This window comes from Mustela erminea, chromosome 10, assembly GCF_009829155.1.
Source record: "Mustela erminea isolate mMusErm1 chromosome 10, mMusErm1.Pri, whole genome shotgun sequence".
NCBI lineage: Eukaryota > Metazoa > Chordata > Mammalia > Carnivora > Mustelidae > Mustela > Mustela erminea.
Window position 1 is genome coordinate 942988 of NC_045623.1, and position 27879 is coordinate 970866.

Below are 27879 nucleotides of genomic sequence, written 5' to 3' on the forward strand. Positions count from 1 at the left end.
TGATGCAGAACAGGATCCTTTTTCTATAAAGAGCATTACTGAGACAACTGGCAAAAATCTGACTGGGATATGAGGATAAGACAGTATTAACGTTTACATAAAATATATACGTGTGTGTGTGTGTATATGATTTTATGTATACATATATATGTATATATATGTGTGTGTGTGTGTGTGTGTATATATATATATATATATATATACCACATCTTAGAAAAACAGGAATTTTTGTCTTTTATTCACTGCTGTGTCATGAGAGCTTAGGACATTGCCTGGAGCATAATAAGTACTCAATAAATGTGTAATGAATAAATGAATGTAAAAGCCTATTAAATAAGTAAATGTTTTAAGTCAGATAATAACCATTACGAAAGAAAAAAAATAACCATTATGAGGACAAGTGAAGTAAAACTGTTATTCTCATCATCAATGATAACTTGTTAAATGTCCTTTGGGAAAATAATTTGGCAATTAAGAATCATAAAAACAGGGGTGCCTGAGTGGCTCAGTGGGTTAAGCCTCTGCCTTTGGCTCAGGTCATGATCTCAGGGTCCTGGGATCTAGCCCCGAATCGGGCTCCCTGCTCAGCAGGGAGCCTGCTTCCTCCTCTCTCTCTCTGCCTGCCTCTCTGCCTACTAGTGATCTCTGTCTGTCAAAAAAATTAAAAAAGTCTTAAAAAAAAAAAATAAAAAATTAAAAAATTAAAAAAAAATAAAAAAAGTCTTAAAAAAAAAAAACTGTTTGAATACAAAGTATGTTAATAGAAGAAAGCAGTTTACATAAAATCAGAAGAATTTGGCTTTATTAGTCTTGGACTCCTGAGGCAAGATATGCTAAATACAACAAATTCTAACACCATGAAAAGGTATACTTTAATGTGGATCAGGGTAGGATCATCACACCTGTCAGACCAACAAAATAGCTCTCAAGACCATCCAGCACGTTCTGTTCTAATTCCATAATCGGATTATAACTTGGCCTCCCAGTTTTCTTTTGTTGGAGGAAAATATTCTAGACCTCTACCTAGCCAGAGGAGTACCTGAAATGCAGTTAATCCTAACTGAGATGTGCTTTAAGTGTAAGATCCACTCCAGATCTCAAAGACTTAGTATGGAAAAAAAGAATGTAAAATATCTCAGTAAGAATTATGTATTGATTATATGTTAAAATTATAACATTTTGGATATATTGGGTTAAATACAATATATTATTAACATTAGTGTTACCTGTTTCTTTTTACTTTTTAAATATGGATACAGAAAATTTAAAATTACTTCTGTGGTTCACATTTGCAGATAGTATTATATTTTTATTGATGAGCACCAATCTGGAATACTGAACAAGAATACTACAGTCAATATAAATGTACAATCTCCCTAAAAACTAAGAAATTGATACCAGGTTTAGACAGCAGTCTCTCTGAGCTCTCATGGGGGCATGAATTTATCCCTCATATCTGTACTGACAGAATCAGATCTTCAATGAAGTGAGTAAATCAAGGTTCTGGCACCCTCTGAGCTTCCTGGGCACAAGCTGTCCGCTCTGCTGTTTGTCTGTTTGCCATCATTTTTCTCTTGGCTCATAATCTTGAGTTTAGACTGTATTCTTCAGGGGATAGTGTTGTGTGTTCCCACCTTTGTTTTCCTAGCACTTCAGTGCCTTAAACAAAGGTATTAAAAGATTTTTTTTTTTTAGGATTTTTTTTTTTTTTTTTTTTGGGTGGCTCAGTTGTTGAGCATCTGCCTTCAGCTCAGGTCATAACCCCAGAGTCCTGGGATCAAGCCTGCATTGGTCTCCCTGCTCAGCGGGAAGTTTGCTTCTCCCTCTCCTATTCCCGACCCCCCTCAACCCAGTTCCCTCTCTTGCTGTGTCTCCCTCTGTCAAATAATTAAAATCTTTAAAAAAAAAAAAAAAAAGGAAGTTTTTTTAGGGGCTCCTGGCTGGCTCACTCGGTAGAGCACGCAACTCTTGATCTCAGCGTTGTGAGTTCAAGCCCCATGCTGGGTGTAGAGACTACTTAAAAATAGTCTTTTTTTTTTTTTTTTTTTTAAGATTTTACTTACTTATTTGACACACAGAGAGAGCTAGTGAGAGAGAGCCCAAGCAGGGGGAGCAGTAGGCAGACAGGCAGAGGAAGAGGGAGAAGCAGGCTCCCTGCTGAACAAGGAGCCCCATGTGAGGCTCCATCCCAGGATCCTGGGGTCAAGACTTGAGCCGAAGGCAGCCACTTAACTGACTGAGCCACCCAAGAGCCCCCAAAATAAAGTCTTTTTTAAAAAAAAGTTTGTTAAAAAAAAAAAAAAGTTTGTTGTGGGGTGCCTGGGTAGCTCAGTTGTTCAGCTTCTGCCTTCGCCTTGGGTCATGCGTGATCTCAGGGTCCTGGGATCAGGCCCCACATCAGGCTTCCTGCTCAGCAGGAAGCCTGCTTCTCCCTCTCCCTCTCCCACTGCCCCCTGCTTGTGTTCTCTCTCTCGCTGTGTCTCTCTCTGTCAAATAAATAAAGTAAAATCTTTAAAACAGAAAAACAAAACAAAACAAAAGTTTGTTGGGATGCCTAAGTGGCTCAGTCGGTTAAGTGTCTGCCTTTGGCTCAAGTCATAATCCCAGGGTCCTTGCTCAGTGGGAAATGTGTTTCTCCCTCTGCCTGCTGCTAGCCCTGCTTGTGCTCTCTCTCCAAATAAATAAATAAAACCTTTAAAAAAAATAAAAATGAATAAAATTTAAAATATTTTTAAAGTTTATTAAATGAACCTTCTTTCGCATATTATGCCTTTAACATACTTATAGACCTCCTTACCTTAAAAAGCTTATGTACATAACTTCTCCATTGTTTTTTTTTTCTTCACCAGGTAATTGTGACTGACTTGCAAAGATTGAACACATCAAAACCTGAAAGTAAATCACAATCATGTGAACGAAAAATAATGAATATATAACATGGAGTGATAGCTTAACAACCATCCCAGCACAGTGTATTTTACTATTAAGGACAGAGCCTTAGAGACAAACCACAGAACTGATATTTCTTCATTATGCAATGGCTTACATTATATGACCTCTTATTTGTCCCTGAATTCTAACAGTAACCTCATGGCTGATACAAAATAATAGTGGAAGGGAAAATAGATGACACAAAAAGGAAAGATTTATCATGAGATCAGCGTGATACTTTGGCCTCTTAATGTAGACCAGGTAACAATAACGCCTTTCTCAGCAAGTAATTTCTCAATGTTCTATCATTTGTAAGGGAAACAAATTCACTACTAACTTTCCCAGGGTGCTGGGATCGATTCACTACTAACTACTTTTGAGTACTGTGTCAGCATCAAAACAATGCTGAAAATATAATCTCTCAATATAGGAGGGGAGGAAACTTCCGCCCAAATATTTACTCTGTCAAAAGGAAAATTGTTTTCGGAGAAATGCTGTTACCCAACAGAAAATCTTGGCTTCTTAAAATACAGGTATGTTCCCTTCTCTTGCTTTAACTGAAGAAGTTGGTCTTCATTTAATCCAGTTTTGTGAGCATTTTATAAAAGCCATTGAAAAAGCCTGAGAAAGTAGTGACATGAGATTTACTAGAATTAAACATTTACAGGGGCACCTGGCTGGCTCAGTAGGTAGAACATGTGACTCTTGATCTCAAGGTTGTGACTTCAAACCCCATCTTGGATATAGAGATTACTTAAAAATAATTTTAAAAAAATTAAAGAATGGGTCTATGTTTCTATAGAACTAGCAACTATAAATTTCTTGTAAGATCTTACTTTTAAGTAATCTCTACACCCAACATGGGGTTCAAATTCACAACCCCAAGATCAAGAGTCACATGCTCTATGAACTGAGCCAGCCAGGTGCCCCAGTGTCCTTTGATATTTTATAAAAACTGTGTACACCCAAATATTATCTGAAATGTGACTTACTAATCCCAATAAAAGTATAATTTGATGAGTTTTTCAATAGTTTGAGACGCTTCTAACAAACTCCAGTTTAGCTGCCCCTGCCCAAAGGAAGAAAAACTTGAGTCCTTAGCTGCTGCCCTTTGCAAACTTCCCCACTGGAAGGATTCTTTCCTTTCAGGAGAAAGAAAAAAACAAAACAAACAAATTCTCAACCTATGTTAAACCTCTTTATCATTTTACATGTGGCCTAAGTGTCATTTTCCAGTGCTTTGTCTATGAGTAGCTGGTAGCTCTAATACTTTCCAGAATTGATTTGCCCTTAGGTACCAACTTGACTGAACTCTTAAGACTAGGATCCAGCAATTTTGGCTTTAAATAGGGAAAATGAAAATAGGAAAACCATAAAACAGCTGGCTAGCTCCTAGAAACAAGCAGTAAAGGTCACGGAACAAAGGTCACCCGAGTGCAAACTTAAGCATGCACAAAGAAACAGCAGCAAAGTGTCCTGAACTCCAGTTGCTTTTCTACCTTAGAAATCTTGAAAACGGGGGCGCCTGAGTGGCTCAGTGGGTTAATCCTCTGCCTTTGGCTCAGGTCATGATCCCAGGGTGCTGGGATGGAGCCCCGCATCGGGCTCTCTGCTCAGCAGGGAACCTGCTTCCCTTCCTCTCGTTCTGCCTGCCTACTTGTGATCTGTCTCTCTGTGTCAAATAAACAAATAATCTTTAAAAAAAAAAAAAAAAGGAAATCTTGAAAACGTACAGAACACACCAATGTTTATACTTGCTAACTTGGATGTGATGTTCATGAATGGGAGCCCAAGAATAATTCAAATTTCAGATTAAGGAAGAAATTAATTCAGATTAGGAAGAAATCAGAAGCTCTGTAAATCCTCAAGCGAGGGATGGAAAACAAACAAAAAGAAAAATGGATGAAAAGGACGGTCCTAAGGAAGGACCCGACCGGCGAGTTCCTGTCCGCGTTAGGGTAGCCGAGCGGACCCAAAAGAGGAAAGAAGCGGAATAAGGACCACGGGCGCTTTTCCGACCGAGGGTTGGCGCGCGAGCTGGCGGTGACTTCGCCACTCACTACCCCCGCGCCTGCGCAGCTCGCAGACTGAAAGTTGCGGGAGCGCGCCAGCCCTCACTTATCTAGGGGGTGGGAGGGGCGGGAGGGGCGAGGTCACGTGGCCTGGATTGCGGCATTTCTGGCCCAATCCAGGGCATTTCGGAAAGCGCCCTTGCAGAGCAATTCGGGTAGCCCCGGTTCGACCAGAAGCTTGACCTCTTTTTAATATCCTGGCTGTTCGAGTCTCTTCTTGGATCTAAGAATCTGGTTTTGTGCAACTTTCTGTCGTGCGTCTTGCAAGTCAAATTAGGGGCACAGTCTGGAGTGATGGGCGCTTTTTATTTCTTTTTCTCCATAATTAGAGAGTCAGCTCTTTAACTTCAAGGCCTTTTACCGTCTCCCCAAGACGCTCAAATCCAATTCCTACTGCTGGAGACTTCAGCATCCCTGGAGGGCGTATTGTTGTAAAAATAGTACTCTAAGAAAAGAAAAACTGGTTTATCTGTATCTCAAGGCTTGAGGATTGGGGAAATTAAAGTAAAAATTTTAAAAGGCAGGTGTTTCATAGGACTCCAATAGATAACTTACCTCAAAAACGCACCCCCAGGGCGCCTGGGTTGCTCAGTGGGTTGAAGCCTCTGCCTTAGACTCGGGTTGTGATGCCGGGGTCCTGGGATCCAGCCCCACGTTTGGCTCTCTGCTCACTGGGGAGCCTGCTTCCCTTGCTCTCTCTTTGCCTGCCTCTCTGCCTAATTGTGATTACTGTCTGTCAAATAAATAAATAAATGTTTTTTTTAAACGCACCTCCATAACCCCCCCCCCTTTTAAAAAGATTTTATTTATTTATTTGACAGAGATCACAAGTAGGCAGAGAGGCAGGCAGAGAGGGAGGAGCTGAGCAGAGAGCCCCCAGGACGCTGGGATCATGACCTGAGCGGAAGGCTTTAACCCACTGAGCCACCCAGGCGCCCCCCATAAGATCCCTTAACCTCAGTTTAAGCATTTAGGGATCTCTGGGTGGCTCAGACGGTTAAGTGTCGGCCTAGGGCTATAGTCATGATCTCACGACTCTGGGACTGAGTCCCTAGTCAGGCTCCCTGCTCAGTGGAGAGCCTGCCTGTCCCTCTGGTTCTCCCCCTACTTGTGAGCTTGCGCTTACTCTCTCTTTCTCTCTCTCTCTCTCGTTCTCTCTCAAAATTTTTTTTAAAAGGATTGATATAAAAATCTCTCCGTCTTGTTTTCTTAGGCCTTCTATCAAGAATCTAAAGCAGCGATGCTGGGATAAGATTACCTGCACGATGTTGTTGGTAAGCCCCAGAGGAGTGTGAAAGGAAACAAGGCCTTAGAGAAACTCCGTCTTAAGGCTAGAGCCCTTAAAGTGAAAAGGAAGTGGGGTAAAAGAAAAATGGTTTGAGGCTGAGTTCTAACGTTCTAATCCTTCACCTGCTGACTGCTACAGCTACAGCCCAGGAACCTTGGCAGTGGGGAATCAACAGTGCAAAAAGGAATCAACAGTGTAAAAGGATAAAATGTCAAATAATAAAAATAAAATAAATATAAAATAAAATGTCAAATAAAATGTCAAAACAATTAAAAAAAAAAAAAGGATAGCACCCTCCACATTTCCTATTACAGAGAGCTTGGTAAAAATAAGCACCCCCTCGACCTGGAATCCTAGTCAGAAAATTTCACTCATTTCCTATAAATGCTAAATCCTTAACACAGCAGAAATGAATTCGTTCTTAACTCAGAATATTCTCGTAAATGGTATGGGGTGGGGCGAGTGCAGAACTAAAAATGCTGGACTTGCACTGACTTCTCTGCCAGACTTGCAGAGTGATTGTAATTGCTGCTTCCCTTGCAGATGCTAGTTTTCCCTGGTGCTGCTCTCATTGGTTCTTAAGTATAGTTGCTTCAACTGCAGTTCCTTCCAGTACACTTACAGGTTCTTCTATGAAGCCATCTTCCTCAGTCACAGCTGTCCATAGAAGTGATACTGAGCTCCCCTGAGCACACTGTGCTTCTCTGTGCTAGCTTCTCTGTACCAAGAGAAGACTGGGAGAAAATGCCTAGACACAGAGAAACTCAGTCGCCTCAGGGAGCTAACTCTGGGGCTGTGGAATGAGTTTATCCAGTTGAAGTGGAAGCACAGATCATGGCTATTATCTTGCAAAATGGCGCCATCTGAAAATTTAATAGGAGAATCACAGAAAATAGGGAAGTGTTGGATGTCAGTTACTTCTTAACAGCTGGAATGGGTTGTTTGTTGTTTTGGGGTTTTTTCTCGCCAGCATTGCGTGCCTATTGATGGCCTGTGTCAGGACTGACCAGTAATGTGGATGTGTCCATTTGTCAAATGATGGCCTTAAGCAAAAATTTGAGTTATTTGTAAATATTCATACATTTGAATAAGTCATAGTTGCTTCTGGGGTGCCTGGGTGGCTCAGTGGGTTGAAGCCTCTGCCTTTGGCTCAGGTCATGATCTCAGGGTCCTGGGATTGAGCCCTGCATCGGGCTCTCTGCTCAGCGGGGAGCCTGCTTCCCTTTCTCTCTCTGCCTGCCTCTCTGCCTACGTGTGATCTCTCTCCCTCTGTGAAATAAGTAAATAAAATCTCTTTTTTAAAAAGTCATAGTTGCGGGGCGCCTGGGTGGCTCAGTGGGTTAAGCCGCTGCCTTCGGCTCAGGTCATGATCTCAGGGTCCTGGGATCGAGCCCCGCATCGGGCTCTCTGCTCAGCAGGGAGCCTGCTTCCTCCTCTCTCTCTCTGCCTGCCTCTCTGACTACTTGTAATCTCTCTCTGTCAAATAAATAAATAAAATCTTAAAAAAAAAAAAAAGTCATAGTTGCTTCTGATTCTTAGAATTGCTCTTATGGGGTAACCCTGCTTCAGGCTTATCACCTGAAACAGTGACTAGATTTGTATGAAATAAAACTATTTTACCAGTATATATGCTATTTTTAAAGATGCTCCTGGAGATCAACCCATTTTATAACTTCCATTTTGTGGTATAACCTATTCTCATCCTTCAAGTTAGGACTGATCAACAGACTAACACAAGTCACTACCTCGGGCCAAGTCACCCAAGCTGGGTTTTCAAATCTTAGGCTGATTAGTACATGAAAGAGGAATGCAGTAGTAGAATGCTATTATTATTATTTTTTTAAAGATTTTATTTATTCATTTGACAGACAGAGATCACAAGTAGGCAGAGAGGCAGGCAGAGAGAGAGGAGGAAGCAGGCTCCCTGCTGAGCAGAGAGCCCAATGCGGGACTTAATCCCAGGACCCCGAGATCATGACCCGAGCCGAAGGCAGTGGCTCAACCCACTGAGCCACCCAGGCGCCCCTAGAATGCTATTATTAAGTAACAGCTGTAGAAGATCATTGCATCCAATACTAGGAACTGAGGGGAAATTTTCAGCAACTGAGAGAATGTCACATGTTCCAAAGCCTCTCTTTAAAATACAGAAGGAATAAACACTACTTAAGTGTTTTGAATCACAGTCTCACAGAATTGCTTCATTATCTACCACCACCAAAAACCTTTAGTGTAGTTCTATCATTTTCTTTAACCAAGGGGAAAAAGGCTTTAAATCTTTTAAGACGTAAAACACACGCACACAAAAATACTAATTTTAATAAACAATTTCTGTAGTTGAGATATACTTCAATATTTTCCATATCTCAAGGAGCAGAGTTCTGTAATTAAAATACCTTTTCAATATTAAACCATAGGCAATCATGAAAACATTACTTAACATATTTGTGCCTTGACTTTGTAAGATACATTCCAGAGTTGTCTATAAATGAAACATGATGAAGATTTTTTTTAATTTGACAGAGAGCACACAAGCAGGGGGAACAGCAGAGGGAGAGGGAGAAGTAGACTCCCCATTGAGCAGGGAGCCCAACAAGGGGCCCGATCCCAGAACCATAGGATCATGACCTGAGTCCAAGGCAGACACCTAGCCAACTGAGCCACCCAGGCGCCCCAACAAATGAAACATGTTAAAAATCAGTTCTCCCTTGAAAAACAAAAGACAACAGAAAAAGTGTTGGCTCAGGTTTCAATCAAGGTGAACACTCAAGAATTGTTTGTATTATATTATCTAAGGATTCTGAAGAAAAAACTCTGCAATATAAATGACTTTAGATTCATTCGTTAAAACTATTGGTATACGGGGGGGCGGGGGGGCTTAGTCGTTAAGTGTCTGCCTTCGGTTCAGGTCATGATCCCGGGGTTCTGGGATCGACCCCCATGTTGGGCTTCCTGCTCAGCAGGGGCCATGCTTCTCCCTCTCCCCTTCCCCCTGCTGTGTTCTCTCAAATAAGTAAATAAAATATTTTTTTTTTTTTTTTTTTTTTTTTTTATTTATTTGTCAGAGAGAGAGGGAGAGAGAGCGAGCACAGGCAGACAGAATGGCAGACAGAGGCAGAGGGAGAAGCAGGCTCCCTGCCAAGCAAGGAGCCCGATGTGGGACTCGATCCCAGGACGCTGGGATCATGACCTGAGCCGAAGGCAGCGGCTTAACCCACTGAGCCACCCAGGCGTCCCAGTAAATAAAATCTTAAAAAAAAAAAACTGTTTGTGTACAGCATATTTATAATCACCATAGTTAACTGTAGATAAGTTACTTCAACTATAGTAACAAAGTTACTACTTCACACTAAAATACAGAAAGTACTGGCTCATTTGCCACAAAGTGAATGGAACTAGAGGGTATTACACTAAGTAAAGTAAGTCAGAGAAAGAATTATCATATGACCTCACTCATATGTGGAATTTAAGACACAAAACAAGAGGATCATAGGGGAACAGAGGAAAAAATAAGATGAAACCAGAGAGGGATTCAAACCATAAGAGACTCTTAAATCATAGGAAATAAACTGAGGGTTGCTGGAGGGGAGTCGGGGGGGTTGGGGTAACGGGGTGATGAACATTAAGGAGGGCATGTGATGAAATGAGCACTGGGTATTATATATGACTGATGAATCACCGACCTCTACTTCTGAAACTAGTAATACATTATATGTTAGTTCACTGAATTTAAATTTTAAAAAATTTAAAAGTACTGGCTCAGTTTGCAACTCTGAAAGGAAAATTAAGGGAATCCAGAACTTTTTCTGCTTCTTGGACAAAAAAAAAAAAAAAAAAAAAATAAGGCAGATGATGGGTTAAATTATTATATTATAATACCTCTTGACATCCAAGTGTTTGAGAACTTCCAAGCTGTTTGTTTTTAAAAAGACTTTCAAAAAGCCCCCAGTGGTGGTGTTCAAAAAGTGAATGTCATACACTGAAACTAATAATTAACAACAAATCTTCCATTTATTTGAAGCAATTCAATTTCAAAACTTTAAGTTACAGCAGTCACAGAAAAAAATAAAACCAGGGAACGGTCAGAAACAATAAAAGAATAATCAGGAGTGCTGCATTTTTTTTTTAACACTGTCATGGCTTTATTCAAAACACAGTTGCACAAAAGTATTAACTTCAAAGTTTTTAAAGGAGAGTTTTGAGGAAATTTAACACACTATATACATACTGTCATACAAAGAGCATTAAAATAGGACCAAAAACTTCTACAAAATATAAAACCCACCCTTACTTATTTGCATGAAAATACCACCCACAAAGCTAAGTAAGTCTTAAAAAGTTATCTGGAGGCTCTAAATGCTGTTTTCAAACCAAAGAACTCTAATTTTGATTGCACAATAAGATGATTGGTAAGAAAGTCATTATATAGATTTCATTCTAAAAATAAGTATTTTATAGTCTGGCATATACAATGCAATGAGAATTCTTAGGGACTAAAACAGTGCTTTTTAAGTGTTAAAAAAGGAGTAAAATGTTAGCCTTTTGGAGATACCAGTCCCCCCACTAAACTTATTCCATGAGTTTTATTTCAGTCACTTGTACAACTTTTTTAGTTTACCCACAAATAACTTTGTAATTTTTACTTTAAAACCCCAAGTCATATATCTGAAACTAAAAAAGAATCTCTTCACTCCGTAATTTAAATGTGTCCCAGTATAGAAGTATAACTTCAATTAATTTGCTGATACTAACTTTAAAAAACTCAGATATTCAAAACAGCGGGAAAAAATTAAGCCAAGATTTGAAAAGCAATTGCCTTGAACACGGAGCCTCCGCAACAAAAAGGGGAATGTACTTGTCTACTTATATTATCATATTTAGTAGCTGTAAAAAGAAACACACCCAGCCTAAATAGTTTTCTACTTTTAGTGGGTTTCCACTTGAAAACAAATCTTAATTTTAGCATTTAGTTTCAAATATTTTTCCAACTGTCCAGTGTATTCCAATTAAAAGTTACATCTGGTAATACCTTAAAACTGTAGGAAGAATAATTAAAGGTTCTACTCCGAAAAATTAGAAATACTTTGCAAGTGTAGTATCTAAACCATTTGGGAAGCTAACCTCCCAAATTTGACCCGAATGTCTCACTAATTATCAACAGGCAATTGTTCTAACTTTTGTGGAACAGCAATGCTACTTATGAAAGCTTGCTCTGCTTTTCTTTCTTCGCCCTCTTAATAAAGTCTGTACATCTTGTCAACCAAGAGAGTTACAATAACCAGAATCTGTTGCATAAAACTGTATTGATAATAGTATTCATAGCTCAGAAAATACTCAATTTCTTTCATTTAACTTGTTTAATGAGACCATCTGAAAAGGTTGCTGAGGTATAAAAGACTAAATAAAGGTCTTCCTGGAGAGCCATAAGTTTCCCAACTTTTTTTGGAGATAGAGGGAGGGGAGTGAAACAAGAAATGAAAGTGATCATAAAGGAATTGCTGGGAGGAAGAAAAAGAATGCACACTTAAAAACAAAACGAAATTAACAACCGCTGGCATGTCGTGATTTTCAGTGAGAAAAACAAAGGGCTCACCTGCATGTCTCTGAACTTAGTACAAGCATTTTTCCTTCAAAAATAAAATCTTATTAGTCACCTGGCTTAAAAGGTTTCAGAAGCCTCCACAAAAGCCTTGAACTATATTGTTGAACAGAACCTTTGCTATTTTGCTCCTACTTTCTAGGTTACTCATGTGACCAAAAAAGCACCCAAATACCCATACCCCCAAAAAAATAAAAACAAGTCATTGCCTTCAAACTAAAGATCTCTGGGCTACCTCTAAAAATATAACCAACTTATCAGTCAAGAGACTATTTTCATTTCATATTCTAGCTGGCTGTGATTTCAGTTAACTTATAAATAACTTTATAACCTTATGAATGAAATGCACCAAACTACGCCTGTGTAAAAGTGATCATGTTTTAATTATGGACTAAAAATAACTAATACAATGAGCCCGAATGAGAAAAATGAAGATTCTAAATAAATTTCACAATGGGGACAATGAAAATTTTTTCTCTACATATGATATGATCATTAACAGACTAGTAAATCTTATTTGGAATGATAAGGCAAAAATAGTAAAACCACACTTTTCCTATAAAAAGTTACAGGTTATCTTCTGTAGGGATCGCTATGGTACATGAAGAAACAAAGAAGATGGGATCACTCTATTGCACACCCAGGAACATTAGGGAATCTGGTCTTAGAATGATCTAGTCATCTTCTTCATCTCCATCATCTTCAGCATCTCGTTTCCTTTTTTCCCCTCGAAGACCTTCTTCTTCTGAAAGAAGAATGAAAGAAAAATTTACGATGTATTTTTTACAAATGAATATTTGTCAAATTACAGTTGTGAATCTATCTTATTGAAAACTTAATGGCATAAAAAATCATACGTCAAGTTTCCTCTCTGAATTTCTTTCAATTTTGGTGTACTGAACAGACTTATAGACTTAGAAATCCATAAATAATGATAGCTTGCTGTGCACCCTTGTGGCCAAATCATGAAGTACCGACCAAGAACTAGGGGTCGGTCATTAAGAGTCATTAGCAATGGGGCGCCTGGGTGGCTCAGTGGGTTAAGCCTCTTCCTTTGGCTCAGGTCATGATCCCAGAGTCCTGGGATCAAGCCCCGCATTGGGCTCTCTGCTCAGTGGGGAGCCTGCTTCCTCCTCTCTCTCTGCCTCTGTGCCTAATTGTGATCTTTGTCTGTCAAATAAATAAATAAAATCTTTTAAAAAAAAAAAGTCATTAGTAAACTTTTAAATTTATTTTGAAAGGGCTAGGTAAAGAGTACTAGAGAGCAAATCTCAAAAGAACATTATCTGGGAGTTCAACTGCTCTTCTCTTAGGGACAAGGCTTCATTCATCCTCCTCAAAATGAAAGACCTAAGAAAATAATAAATTAAGCTCAAGGTTATCTCATCTCTTCATACCAGCTTTGAAAATAAATGTTATAGGCTGGGTGGGTTTTTTTAAATGAAATTACTGAATGCCTTGAGAAAATTACTTTTTTTTTTTTTTTTAAAGATTATTTACTTATTTGACAGAGAGAGAACACAAGTAGTCAGAGCAGCAGGCACAGACAGAGGGAGAAGCAGGCTCCCCACTGAGCAGAGAGCCCCATGCTGGGCTCAATCTCAGGACCCTGGGATCATGACCTGAGCCAAAGGCAGACGCTTAACCAACTGAGGTACCCAGGCGCCCCAGAAAATTACTCTTTTAAAAAGGTTTTATGGGGCACAGTGACTTAGCCAGACATCTGCCTTCAGCTCAGGTCATGATCTCAGGATCCCGAGATAGAGCTCCACATGGGATCCATGCTAGGCCTGGAGCCTAAGATTCTCTCTCTTAGGGCACCTGAGTGGCTCAGTTGTTAAGTGTCTGTCTTCAGGTCATGATCCCAGGGTCCTGGAATCGAGCCCTGCATCAGGCTCGCTGTTCGGCAGGAAGCTTGCTTCTCCCTCTCCCACTCCCCCTGCTTGTGTTCCCTCTTTTGCTGTCTCTCTCTCTCTCTGACAAATAAATAAATAAAATCTTAAAAAAAAAAAAACCAAAATTCCCTCTCTCCCTCTCCTTATACAACCCCCACTACCACTTGCATGCTCTCTCCTTTATCTTAAAAAAAAAAAAAAAAGAAGAAGAAGAAGAAGGTTTTACACCTGTCAAGGCACTCTATGTTACCAAAATCAAATCAGGGGCCAGTAATAATTTGAATTATTATAAACACATTCTTTAAAGCATGTGAATAATAGCTCTAACTTTAATGTCAGGATTCCTTTTATGGCAAATGAAACTTACCCTCTTCTTCTTCTTCTTCCCCTTCTTCAACATAGTCATCATCATCTTCTTCATCCTTGAAAACCAAACATTCAGTTTGAGAATAAAAACCCTTGACATACTTTTCACCATTTGGTAGTAATACATTCCAACAAAAGCAAAAATACTATGGTTATTCTGTGAATGTTCTAACAACCTCTGCCTAACATATAAGTCTTTTTTAAGAACGCAACTAAATCTAGCTTATGAAAATAAGTTACATTTTAGACCAGCACTGTTTAAAAGAATTTTCTGGAACAATGGAAATGTTCTGCATCTGTGCTGTCCACACGTGGCCACTGAGCATTTAACATGTGATCAGCACAAGGGCGCCTGGCTGGCTGAGTCAGTAGAGCATGCAACTCTTGATCTCAAGGTTGTGAGTTCGAACTCCATGATGAGTGGAAAGATTACTTAAAAATAAAAAATCTTTAAATAATTATAAAATAAAATAAGGGCGCCTGGGTGGCTCAGTGGGTTAAGCCTCTGCCTTAGGCTCAGGTCATGATCTCAGGGTCCTGGGATCAAGTCCCGCATCGGGCTCTCTGCTCAGCAGGGAGCCTGCTTCCCTCTCTCTCTGCCTGCCTCTCTGTCTACTTGTGATTTCTCTCTGTCAAATAAAGAATAAATAAAATCTTTAAAATAAAATAAAATAAAATGTGACCAGTACAAATGAGGAACTCAATTTTTCATTTTATTATATTTTAACTTAAGTAACCGAAATGTGCCCAGTGGCTATTGTAATGGACAGAGTTAACATGACAATTTCAAAGAAAGGTTTCCTATTTTATAGAGTGAGACAGAAGTTACCTGAATCCTAGCCCCAACATAGTTGCATGCATTGAATAAGTCACTTAATGTCCCTGGACCTCATTTTTCCAATCAATAAAAGAAAGTGTTCATCTAGAAAGATCTATAAGTTTCTCCTATACCTAAAAATCTACACTTCAAAAGAGCAATGTCAATAAAACCACAAAACTTGATCTACAACTTTTACGGAAAGAGCTATTCTGGATAGCTAAGATGTAAACACAGCCTTGAAACATCATAACAGGTTTTTTTGTTGTTGTTTTTTGGTTTTTTACTTTAACCAATTGGGATAGAAATCTCTAAAGTGCCCTTCTACCATTTTATGCTAAACCTAACAAACCTTTTTCTTAAATAATCAGTCATAATCATTTGATCATGAACATAACACTAATTAGTATTTCCTGATTCCCTCAGGGCCTATCAAAATTATGTAGGATGGTTTTCTCCTTTTAAAAACGACCCTGAGGGTGCCTGGGGGACTCAGTTGGTTGGGCGACTGCCTTCAGCGTGGGTCATGATCCCGGACTCCCGGGATCAAGTCCCACAATGGGCTCCCAGCTTCATGGGGAGTCTGCTTCTCCCTCTGACCCTCCCCCCTCTCATGCTCTCTCTCTCATTCTCTCAAATAAATAAAATCTTTAAAAAATAAATATAATTTATTATATTTATTATTTATTTATTTTATATTTTAAAAAATAATAAATAAAAATGACCCTGGCCTCTACTTTAAATTGTATCTTTTCCTAGTTTTTATGCCTTCTTTTTTTCAATTTCACTACTTCAATTTTAATCTGCTATGGATTCAGAAAATAGACTGTCAAGCTTACTAGAGAATTGAATATAAGAGAAAATAGGTTCAGAATAACAGCTTGAACACTCACCTACATAGAAAGAAAATGTCTTTTGTTGCTATATTTTGGCTAATCAGAGATCTTTTACACTTACCACCATGTTCTAAATAGTTGAGTTCTACCATATGTTTGAAAAAAAAATAGAACCAATCAAGGGTCTCCCCTCCAACCCCACAAAAGTTTAATGCTCCTTAAAAATACTTTTAAGTGGCAAATGTCAAGAACTCCTGGGTAGTTAGGGGAAAAGTTGGACAACTCATCCTTTCATAGTATCCACAGCCCCATTTGTGTCTAGAAATACTAAACAGAACCTGATGTCCCAGCATGTAGGTAGAATCCCCTGAGAAACCCGACTGTAGGAAACTTGTATCAGAAAACAATCTTATAGAACCAATTCAAACACTGAAAAGCATTCTGTACCAGAACACTATCAAGATACAAAGAGGAGAAGGAATAAATGGGGTAGTCAGTAGCATAAAAAGGAATCACAATAAAAATCAGAGAACCTATAGCTTTAAACTAAAGCGGAAAAGAAAGGAAGAGAGGGTAGAGGAGAGGGGACAGGGAAGGTGGGGGGAGGGGAAGGAAAAGGAAAGAAAGAAAAAAGAGAGAGAGAAAGAAAGATAAGGGACACATTTTAAACATCTCAGATCTGTGGAGAATGATAAATGAGGATGTTTAAGTATTTGTGATTTTTTAAAAAAACACTTGACGGGGCGCCTGGGTGGCTCAGTGGGTTAAAGCCTCTGCCTTCGGCTCAGGTCATGATCCCAGGGTCCTGGGATCGAGCCCCGCATCGGGCTCTCTGCTCAGCGGGGAGCCTGCTTCCTCCTCTCTCTCTGCCTGCCTCTCTGTCTACTTGTGATCTCTGTCTGTCAAATAAATAAATAAAATCTTTAAAAAAAAAACAAACAAACACTTGAGATACTAATCACATTTATACTTTGACAATTTAGAAAGCCCCAAGTCTCAAAATCTAATTGCTTCTCCGGATTTTGTTTTAAACAAAATATGCTCAGATTACTTGAGTCATGCTTTTAAGCCTTTCTTAAAATGGGAAGTACAGCTCACATACAGTATTATGTGAGTTTCAGGGGCACAACACGGTGATTCCACAAGGCTGCACCTTAAGCTTTTGCTCACAAGGACAGCTATCATTTAAGCCTTCAGTGTTTAGTGTCATCTATTAGATGATATCCCTCAATAAAAACAGCTTTCACCAGAAGCTTGTTCAATAGAAACTATGCTTTTCCCTAACTAATGGGAAAGAACTGTTTGCTCATTGTACTCTGTATAGTCCAGAGGGATTACAATTCCCAATTCTTCTAAAGTCCCCATCCCCATTTTTAAAGAAATATACTACACAAACATAAAGCCCTTCTTTATACATATTAATTTCTGACCTCTGAAGAGTAACTGAAATAAAAATGATACTCAAAGCAAAAACAGCTACTCAATTCCCATTTCCATCTCCTTTTACTTTCTTTTTAAATCTCAACAGTCTCGGAAGCTTGTACTGACTTTCATCTTCTAAAAAATATGTTTAAAACGTAACTAATTAAAAATACTAAAAACATCATTAATATTCAAACCATGCATCATGTTTGAAAGCTTCTGGTACATGCTAGCCAGGTACTATACTGACCTGACGTTGTGGTTATCATCTCAGAGATTTTTTTTTTTTTTTTTAAGATTTATTTATTTATTTATCTGACAGACGGAGATCACAAGTAGGCAGAGAGGCAGGCAGAGAGAGAGAGGAGGAAGCAGGCTCCCTGCTGAGCAGAGAGCCCGATGTGGGGCTCGATCCCAGGACTCTGAGATCATGACCTGACCAGAAGGCAGAGGCTTTAACCCACTGAGCCACCCAGGCTCCCTCATCTCAGAGATTTTGACTCTATACTTGACTGTATCACTTTTATTTTACTTATTTATTTAAAAAAAATTTTTTTTTAAGATTTTATTTATTTATTTGACAGACGAGAGACCACAAGTACGCAGAGAGGCAGGCAGTGAGAGAGGTGGAGGCAAGCTCCCTGCCGAGCACACAGCCCGATGAGGGGCTCAATCCGAGGACCTGGAATCATGACCTGAGCCGAAGGCAGAAGCTTTAACCCACTGAGCCACCCAGGCGCCCCAAGAATCTTTTTTATTTTTAAGATTTTATTTATTCACTTTTGCAACAGAAAGAGAGAGGGAGAGGGAAAGCATGGGCAGGGGGAGGGACAGAGGGAGAAGCAGATTCCCCACTGAGCAGGGAGCCCCACTGGGGACTCAGTCTGGGAGGGAGCCCCACCTGGAACTCAATCCCGGGACCCTGGGATCATGACCTGAGCCAAAGGCAGATGCTTAACCAACTGAACCTCCCAGGGACCCTGACTATGTCACTTTTAGTTAATGTTCCCCAAAATTCAATGGAATGATCAACACAAACATTTGCAGTTGCTTGAAAGTCATTTTTAAACTACTTAATACTATACAGACTTAATGAAGAATTCCTGACAAAGACAAAAGCCAAATAACATGAGTCTATTATTTTATTAAATAACTTAAAACTTAGACACCTGGGTGGCTAAGTCAGTTAAGCATCTGCCTTTGGCTCAGGTCATGATCCCAGGGTTCTGGGATCAAGTCCTGCATCTAGCTCCTTGCTCAGCAAGGAGCCACTTCTCCCTCTGCCTGCCGCTTCCCCTACTTGTGTTCTCTCTGTCTATCTAACAAATTAACTCTTTTATAAACAAGCAAATAAACAAACAAACAGGGGCAAAATATTCATGCAATATGCTGATGTAAACTGAACAGGCTGATTTTCTCTAGGAATGCTTAAATGCTTATTGTACAGCTGCTGACTCACTAAGGCCCCAAACAAGTTTAAGTCCTATTTTTCCACATTAGTTTCATATTTAAAATGGTATCAGAAAAAAAATTATCATTGATCAGCGATATTATCTATCTAACCAATGTAAAAGTCATTAGGAGAACAAATAAGAATACTAACAACTTCTAGTCTAAATAAGACATATTATTTTTGATAATAAAAAACTTGAATTATGAAAATAAAACTCAGTAATTTAAAAACATTAGGAGGGAACAGTAATTCCCAGGAGCTAAAGATCATTTGTTCAAGTCAACTGACACTTCCTGTCCCTGTCAGTGTACGAGATGCTGATATACAAAGACAGATGACCGCCCCCTTAAAGAGCTCACCATCTAGGAGAAAGTGGCCAAATAAACAAGGTTTTACAAAAGTGCCTACAGGCAACAGAAGACTAACTGAGATTCAAAGGTAACAGAGGAAGGAGAGATTATCTATAAAAAGTTACACAAAGCTTCTATAAAAAGTTACAGAAAGCTTCTGACAACTCCAGAACTAAGTTTTTAAAGAGCTCACAAAGCATGATCTAAGTTTTTAAAGAGCTCACAAAGCACGCACAAAGCGTACTCTCTCTCTAGTATATACGTAAGTAAAATGTCACTAATGTGTACATAAAATCAGTGCACTTTCCTGGTTTCAACTATACTTATGTTTACCTTCGTAAAAAAGAAAACAAAGTTGATCAGAAAGCATGGGTAGAAAGTCATTTCAGATAAGAGCAAACAATGTATCTACAGACAGAAAGGCAAGAAGCAGCCTAGTATGACAATTAAATTTGGTATTGAGGGAGAAGAGGCTGGAGAAGGAAGCAGGGGCCAGATAATGATGGGCCTTGTACACCTGGGTGGCAACAGGGAAACATTAAAGTGTTTCAACATTAAAGTGATACCATCACATCTGCATTCAGGCTAGGCAGGCACAAACTGAAACATGCAAGAGACACTTAAGTGGTGACACTGTATTCAGACAGGCCATTTGGAAAGCTACTACAAAACTGTAAGCAAGAAATCATCAGGGCAACGAAAGTTTTCCCGAGTGCCTACAATGTGCCAGTGACTAGACACTTGACATATATTATCTTGTTAAATCCTTCAAAGAAGCCTAATAGGTTGATACAATCTTTGTTTTACAAAGAAGGAAGCTGAGGGTCCGAAACTTTTGTAAAATGTTCCCACCACACTTTGAATTCTGGGCAGAATGGATTTGAAAGGTATCTGGGCAGTAAAATCAATATGCGTTTAGGATTATCTGGATACGGTCTGAGCTGGGGGACAGTGGGAAAAATGACAGGCAAGACAGATACACTCAGACCCACATGTTAGGAACAACCTTCAGACTTCTACACAACTCACTATTTATAGTACTTGGCCCTATGCCTAAATAATTAATTTTCAGCACACATAAAAAGTTCCCATTCACCTGGATTTCTTCTTTCATTAAGTATGAGAGGCCCACTTCCTCTTCTCCCTCTCCCAGCTCTGAGCCTGCTTCATCTTCATCCTCATCCTCATCCTCATCCTCTTCCTCCTCCTCTTCTTCATATTCTTCAGGTGGACCAGCTTCATCTTCCTCTTCCTCTTCATCATCTTCATCTCCATCTTTAAAAATATTTTAAAAGATGAGCAAGTGGCTGAGCAAGTTTTCTTGCAAGTATGTTGATCCTATCCACCCTTGCCCCAGTCACTTCAAATTCTTAAGCCTACGAGTAGGTAGAAAGTATCTCAGGGTGATTTTCTTTTTTTAAGATTTCCCTTTTAAGGGGTGGGTGGGTGGTTCAGTTGGTTAAGCGTCCGACTCTTGATTTCAACTCAGGTCATGATCTCAGGGTCATGAGTCAGGCTCCATACTCAGTGGGAAGTCTCCTTGACTCTTTCCCTCTGCGCCTCTCCCTGCTTATGCACACATGCGTGCTCGCTCTCTCTAAAATAAATAAATAAATCTCTAAAAAAAAAAAAAGATTTCCCTTTTACAACATCCATATTTACTATTTGAGAAATATGGTTTCTATTTTTTTTTTTTAAGATTTTATTTATTTATTTGACACAGAGAGAATGAGGGCTAGCAGGGGGTAGGGACAGAGGAAGAGTGAGAAACAGACTCCCCACTAAGCAGGGAGCCCGAGGATGTGAGGCTTGATCCCAGAACACTGGGATCATGACCTGAGCCAAAAGCAAACACTTAACCACCTGAGCTACCCAAGCACCCCAAGAAATACGGTTCCTATTTTTTTTTTACTTTTTTTTTTTCTAAGATTTTATTTATTTGAGAGAGAATGCAAGCAAGCTAGAGCATGAGCCGGGGAAGGGAGAGGGAGAAACAGACTTCCCTGCTGAGCAGAAAGCCCAATGTGGGACTCAATTCCAGGACTTTGGGATCATGACCTGAGCCGAAGGCAGATGTTTAACCCACTGAGCCATCCAGATGCCCCAAAATATGGTTTCTAAATACTGAAATATTTCCAACATACAGATTTTCATTGAAACATTACATGCACTAAAGTTTGTTTTACCTTGTGGACACTTCAAAACCACCTTCTCTATCATTCTGTCATTTTCTATCAGATTTCTTTTTACAGTAAAAAAAATTTTCAACCAAGAGTAACAGTGTCCCATTACTAACAAGAGCCATTCCATCATTTGATCTGTTAGTCACCCATTTATCCAATAATATATATTCACCATCTAATTCTAGAACATTTCCATCACCCCCCCCACCCTCCGCACTTCGAAAAAAACCATAGTCATTAACAGTCACTCCCCATTCTCCTCTCACCCAACCCTGGCAACCACTACTCTACTTTCTGTTTCTATGAATTTGCCTATTCTGGACATTTCATACAAATGGAGTCACACAAAATGTGGCCTTTTGTGTCTGGCTTCTTTTACTACACAGAATGTTTTCAATGTTACAGCATGTATCAGTAGTTCATTCATTCTTATGACTAAATATTTCATTGTATGGCTATATTGCATTGTTTATCCATCAATTGACAGACCATTTGGGTTGTTTCTATTTCTTGACTGTTACGGATAACACTACAAAAAAGAACGATTCCTTTTTTTAAAAAAAAGATACTATTTAACAAGTTCCCACTTTTACCAGGTAGTGGTTAAACAAGTTTATATGGAATAAAATTCCACAGAGCTTGACAGTATAATAATCATTTAATTCTCCAAACGTATCAGAAACCTGAAAGAAGAAATACCGGATTAGGGCTGTGGGTTTTCTAATTTTTCTTGTCTTACTAACATCTTTTTTTTTTCAACACCTAAATATCCAAGCCCAATCGAAATGGCATCGCTAGGCTGGAGCCTATATTTACAAGCAGCAAGAATGATTACCTTCATCCTCCTCTTCTGAGTCTGGAGCTTCATTATCCTCCTGATCAAATCCATCTAAGTAGGTGATTTGCTGCAGCAGCTCAAAAATACTTTCTCTGTAATCTTCCAGATTTGTGATCTCACAGTTAAACAAGTCGAGACTTTTCAAATTTTTAAGATTTTGCTGGAAAAGTAAAAGGTTAAAACTTAAACATTTCAAGATTTTAAATACTATGTTCTTTCTTTTTGATTCATGAACCAGAAAATATATATTTGAAATCGAAAGAATGACTTGGGGGTTTTTCAAATTTTATGATGAAGAGTTTTGGTATCAATTATCTCTCTTTTTTAAAAGATTTATTTATTTGAGAGACAGAGAGAGGGAGGGAGCAAGTGAGCACAAGGGGGGGAGAGAAAAGGGAGAAGAAAAGGCAGGGAAGCAGGATCCCCATTGAGCAGGGTAGGGAGGGGGCTCAATCAGATCTGGGACCTTGGAATCACACCTTAGCTTGAAGGCAGAAGCTCAACCAGCTGAGCCACCCTCGCACCCCACCCCAACCCCCAATGGCAATTCTCTTAATGAGGACCTGTATGTAAACTCCATAAGAATAGGAACTTTGTTTTTTCACCACTGAATCTCTAGCACCTGGCTTAATGCCTTACTATAGAAGCCCTTTAATATATTTTGTTGACCAAGTAGGTACATAAATAGGCAACAACAATAATGTATTTAGCTTAAATCCAGTCAAGCTCATTGTCAACAATATCAACCTTCACCCAAGCTTTTTTAAATTGGAGCAACAATTTTTGTGAGTTTCACTTCATCTCATACCAGGAAAGAAAGGAGCAAATAAAATAACTAAAAAAAAAAAAAAAAAAAAAAATCAAGAAGGAAGGAAAAAGAATAGAACTTAATACTAGGAAGTTTAAAACCAGATATTCAACTCCTTAAGTTAATGATAAATAAATTTCTCTTAGATTTAAAAATTTATCTGTTTCACTTTAAGAGAAAACAGTAAAACATATAGATACATATAGATAAAAACCTGTAAGAAATTCAGAAATTTCAAAGAATGAAATATAAATCAGCAAGATAAAACACAAGCAAATCTCAGCAGATCAGCCAAAAAATACCAAGTTCAGAGACTTTCCACTCACCAAAGCTTCTACTGTACTGAGATCTTTGATTTTGTTTCCACTCAGATTGAGGTAGGTAAGATTAGGACATTTCTCTGCCAGGACTTCCAAACCTCCAGAAATTATATTGTCACTAAGTTCCAACTATATATTTAACATGGAGGAAAAACAAACAATGATGAAGGCTTAGAGCAAATCAGATTTTTTTAAGGTTTTTTTTTTTTAATTTTTTAAATAATCTTTACACCCCATGTGGGACTCAACCCACAATCCTAAGATCAAGAGTTGCACGGTCTGAGTCAGCCAGGTGCACCCAGATTTTTAAAATATACCAATTTAAAGAAGAAAAACAACTGTCATTCTCTCTAGCTTCAAGAGACTGTCACAACTTATTAATTTCCAAATTCCTACCCATAATCACCAAATACTATATTAGAACTCCTATATAATAAGCTTCTAACACAAGTTTGGTTCCAGATGTGTTACAGATAGATTTTATGTTTCAGAGAAAAACACTTGGTAGATATTAAACCCAAATTGATATCATAAAGCAATTTCATTATTAAACTTATTTTTAAAAGCTGTATTAGAGCTGATTCTAAAAATCCTACATAACCCATTCTCTTATCTCTAGAAATTCAGAACCTTCTAATTAAAAAGCAGAATGGTTGTTTCATTTGGCCAAAACCTAGACATACTAGCCCTTGGCATCAAAACTATGATGATTTTGCACTTAATACCAACTTACCTTTCGAAGTTTATTTAAGCTGGGCAACCGGGCCAGTGAACTTAGTTCCACATTAGCCATACTCAGAAACTCTAGTTTTTTAAAAGTATCATTCAGACCTTCAATTTCCCCATTGACACAAAGGCAATTATCAAGGACTAACTCTGTCACCTGTAAGACAGAAAATGAATGATTCTTTACTTTGAGTCTGTTTAGCAAAAGACCTAGGTCAAGACACACTGGAAATGTGAATATTCAAACCATGAATCCCCCTCACACAGATCCTTTTCATTCTCTCCTCCCCCATTAAAAATTTAAATGCAATCTAAAGTCATCATTATAAGTTAAACTTTTAAATTTAAACTTAGACCAAGTAGTTCAATGCCTGCTCAAATGCCTGGCGCATAAAAAAATAAAACTTTGGGGACGCCTGGGTGGCTCAGTTAAACCACTGCCTTTGGCTCAGGCCATGATCCCAGCATCCTGGGATTGAGTCTCACATCGGGCTTCTTGCTCCGCAGGGAGCCTGCTTCTCTCTCTGCCTCTGCCTGCCACTCTGCCTGCTTCTGTGTGCTCTCTCTCTCTCTCTCTCTGACAAACAAATAAATAAAATCTTTTTTTTAATAAATAAATAAAACTTTGAAAAAGGTCCCATGTGAAACTTGCTTCTGCCCCTGATAAGAAGGATTCTGAGGGCATATATTTACGTAGTGAGGGGACACCCAGACTACTGGGAAAGGATTCAAGTGAGCTGCCCTAAAACAGCAGGGAGAAGAAAGGAAACTATTTTGTTCACATTAAAACCCCCTTATCTTTAGTTGATAAATGCCACAATAACTCAAAAATACCTTGTTACCTTTCATGAAGAAATGTTAGAAAGCTCATTTTGAGAAAGCTGGCTTTCAGTGGTTACTTGTTCTTAATGGCAGGGCCAAACAATGTCACCCAGAACAATACATCCTTGATAAGATGTTATTTCTCCGTAACACCCTGGTAGCATTTTTGTGGACTTCTCCCCATTGCGGGGTGGACGGGGTAGTTAGGCTGCATCCCCTTATCACATCAGAGTTGTAGAACAAAGCCTCCTGTTTTGTTAGACTCAATCTAAGGGGAAGACAGGAGATCCTGGATCTCCACTTCCAGTGCAAAAATATGTTTGAGGAATTCTGAGGGCTAAAAACTAAACAAGGAATGCCACCTTCTTTATTTGAATATGACTTTGACATAATTATTTTAGAGACCAGAGTAGACATATAATCTCTGTTTAGAAGTAAGGAAGCCAAGGGGCGCCTGGGTGGCTCAGTGGGTTAAAACCTCTGCCTTCAGCTCAGGTCATGATCTCAGGGTCCTGGGATAGAGCTGAGATGGAGCTCTGTATCAGGCTGTCTGCTCAGCAGGGAGCCTGCCCCCCCCCACCTCTGCCTGCCTCTCTGACTACTTGTGATCTCTCTCTGTCAAATAAATAAATAAAATCTTTAAAAAAAAAAAAAAAGAGAGAGAGAGAGAGAGAAGAAAGGAAGCCAAGGCCCAAAGGGTAAGAATGACTTGGCTAGGGTCACACACTTAGTATGACAGAGCTGTGCTTCCACTCTAAATTTTCTGATTCCTAGTCCAGGTGAATGGAGGAGAGAGGGCCAGCAGATTTGGTGTCAGAAAACCAGTTCTTCCACTTGAGTAAAGAACTTCACTGCTCTGGGACTCCGTTTGCTAATTTGGATTCTAGAATACAATCCATCTTACAAGTCTGTCTGAAAGAGAAAGGTAAATAACAAACACAAAAAGTGTTTTGTAAACGATAAAGAGCTATGCAAATATAAGAGATAGTTATTACACCCTAAGGGAGGAAGGAGAGGCTGCAAAAAGTCAACGTCTGGCACCCCCCAAAACTGTAGAGGAAATTCCTATGGGTAGGTAAACAAAAGAGGGTGGGGGAGCAAATCTACTTTTCCAACCCAAGACATACAAAAAAGCATTCTAAATCTGTGCTCCTGAGAGGAAGTTTTTAAAGTTTGATTTTGTTTTCCTGCAGCCCCCGAAGAGTAGGCCCTGGAAAACTCCCAGCTCCCTCTAGATGATAGTACCGACTCTTTCCTTCTCCTTGCCTTTTGCTAATTTCAGGGAAACCAGAGACTTAAAAAAGGAAAAGAAAAAAAAAAAGAAAAGAAAAGAAAAAAAGTATATAAAGACCTTGGGTTCCCACTCCGCGCACGTCGCCACAGCACACCAAACAGACCTACTCGTCTTCTGCCCTGGTAGGCACCGGCACCACCCTCACCCCTGTTGAAAACAACTACATCCCTAGAATCCACTTCTAGTGTTTATTTCAGAGGCCTCAATTAACAAGACTCTTGACGCTCTCATCTGCGGTCTGAAGTGCCAGGTTCCTAGCTGGCCAGCTGCCGCGCTCTCGGGACTAGCCGCTCCGACCCACGGGAAACCCCACACGGGGCGGGGACTCCTCAAGAGAAAGAGGGGGTCGCCTCCGCGCCGGCGTTCCCAGCGCCTCTGCCCCGGGCGGGTAGGACTGGGAGAAGCCGAGGAGGATGACCTAGAAAAGGAGGCGGAAACGCCTCCCGTCCGACCCCCGAAAAGTTGGCGGCGACCAGCTTCACGTGGCCCCTCCCAAACCCGTCTCTTTAACTAGGGGGACAGCAGCCAGAGAGCATCATTTCGTTTCGCCGAATCCATCTTTAAAGCACAAAACTACTACGACCCATTTGAGTTTTTTGAGACCTTCTCCAGGGATCAAATTCAGAGTTGCGGCCACTACGACAGGACACGCCGAATATCGTGACACCGCGGGGGGACGAAGAGGATTACGCCTCGCGTCCCCTCCTCACCTCCAGTCTCTGCGGCGACTCCCAAAACTTACTCGCGGCAGGGAACCGACCGCTGACCCAGATTCCGCCCCACAGCGGTCAGCGCGCGCCGCTTCCCGGGGGAGTGGGCGCCGCCAGCAGCAGGCGGTCCTCAGACCGCCGGGGACCCCATCCCGCGCCCGGCGCGACGTCAGGCACCCGGGCCTCGAGGAGGGGGGCACCCCCCCCCAAAAAAGAGAAAAAGAGTTGCAGCATTGCACAAAAGTTGGACTAACTTCTCAGGCGACGATGGCTGCGGCAGGGGCAAGTGGGACTGGGGGGTCGCGCCCACGCCGCCGGCCCCCGGGAGGAGGAGGGAACCAAGCCGCGGAGCGGACCCCAGCACCCCGCTATCCGCCCCCACCAGGCCTGGACTCCCGATTTGTAGAGAGTCTAAAGAGGCTAAGACCCCCAGGCACACACAAAAACGCCCCTAGAAACTTAAACCCTTCGCCATTTTAAGTAGAAGATTTTAATGATTTAACACTTAAAATTAAATATCCCCCAACCCTAACCCCAGGTGGGGAATAATTCATTACCCCTCCGCACACACATACCCGGACCCCCAGAAACCCGATCCTATGAATACAGGTCTGTGGGGAAAGGGAGGGGGCTGAGTCATCTCACCTCCTCCGGGGCTCTGTTCCTTAACTCCAGGTTAATCCTCTTCTTCATCTCCATGTCCTCCTCCTGCTCTTCTGCTACTACTCCCTTCCCTTACCTTTTCCTGCCTTTCCCACCACCCCAACCCTTAAATTTTAAAAGATCTGAAAATGAATGAAAAGAAAAGCAAATATAAACGCCCACCACCTCCAGATAGGTGTGGGGGAGAAAGAAGAGAATAGCAAATGGAGTCCAAGGAGTTGGGACTCTAACTCGGCTGCCCCCACCTCCTTGTCCACACACTCGCGCGCACTCACACGCACGCATACACACACAAGCACGCACACACACGCGCGCGCGCGCACACCCCCACACACATACACACACACAAACGCGCGCGCGCACACACACACACACACATACACACACACACACCGCAGTTCCTTCCCCTTCAATGGCTGCTCTGAGACTGAGCCTCCATGACACGGCACCGCCAACCCCCTGGCCTACACTCCACCCACCTCCCGAATG

At 40.3% G+C, this 27879-nt stretch overlaps 1 protein-coding gene across 3 annotated transcripts; it reads right to left on the minus strand.

The window, feature by feature from the left end:
- Positions 1-12251: 12251 nt before the first annotated feature.
- On the minus strand, positions 12252-27734 carry ANP32E (acidic nuclear phosphoprotein 32 family member E). 3 transcript variants are annotated; one of them, XM_032301958.1, is made up of 7 exons: positions 27373-27734; positions 23909-24058; positions 23182-23304; positions 22045-22207; positions 20123-20301; positions 14150-14204; positions 12252-12632 (listed from the first exon to the last, which is right to left on the minus strand). In XM_032301958.1, exons 1-7 carry the CDS (start codon positions 27424-27426, stop codon positions 12562-12564), a joined length of 795 nt encoding a protein of 264 aa, XP_032157849.1. In that variant the 5' UTR covers positions 27427-27734; the 3' UTR covers positions 12252-12561. The 3 variants fall into 3 exon arrangements, with proteins under 3 accessions (XP_032157849.1, XP_032157848.1, XP_032157850.1); XM_032301957.1 differs by lacking the exons at positions 12252-12632; positions 14150-14204 and adding an exon at positions 25451-25635 and having other exon boundaries at positions 19234-20301; XM_032301959.1 differs by lacking the exons at positions 12252-12632; positions 14150-14204; positions 22045-22207 and having other exon boundaries at positions 20125-20301.
- Between the last annotated feature and the right edge of the window lie 145 nt (positions 27735-27879).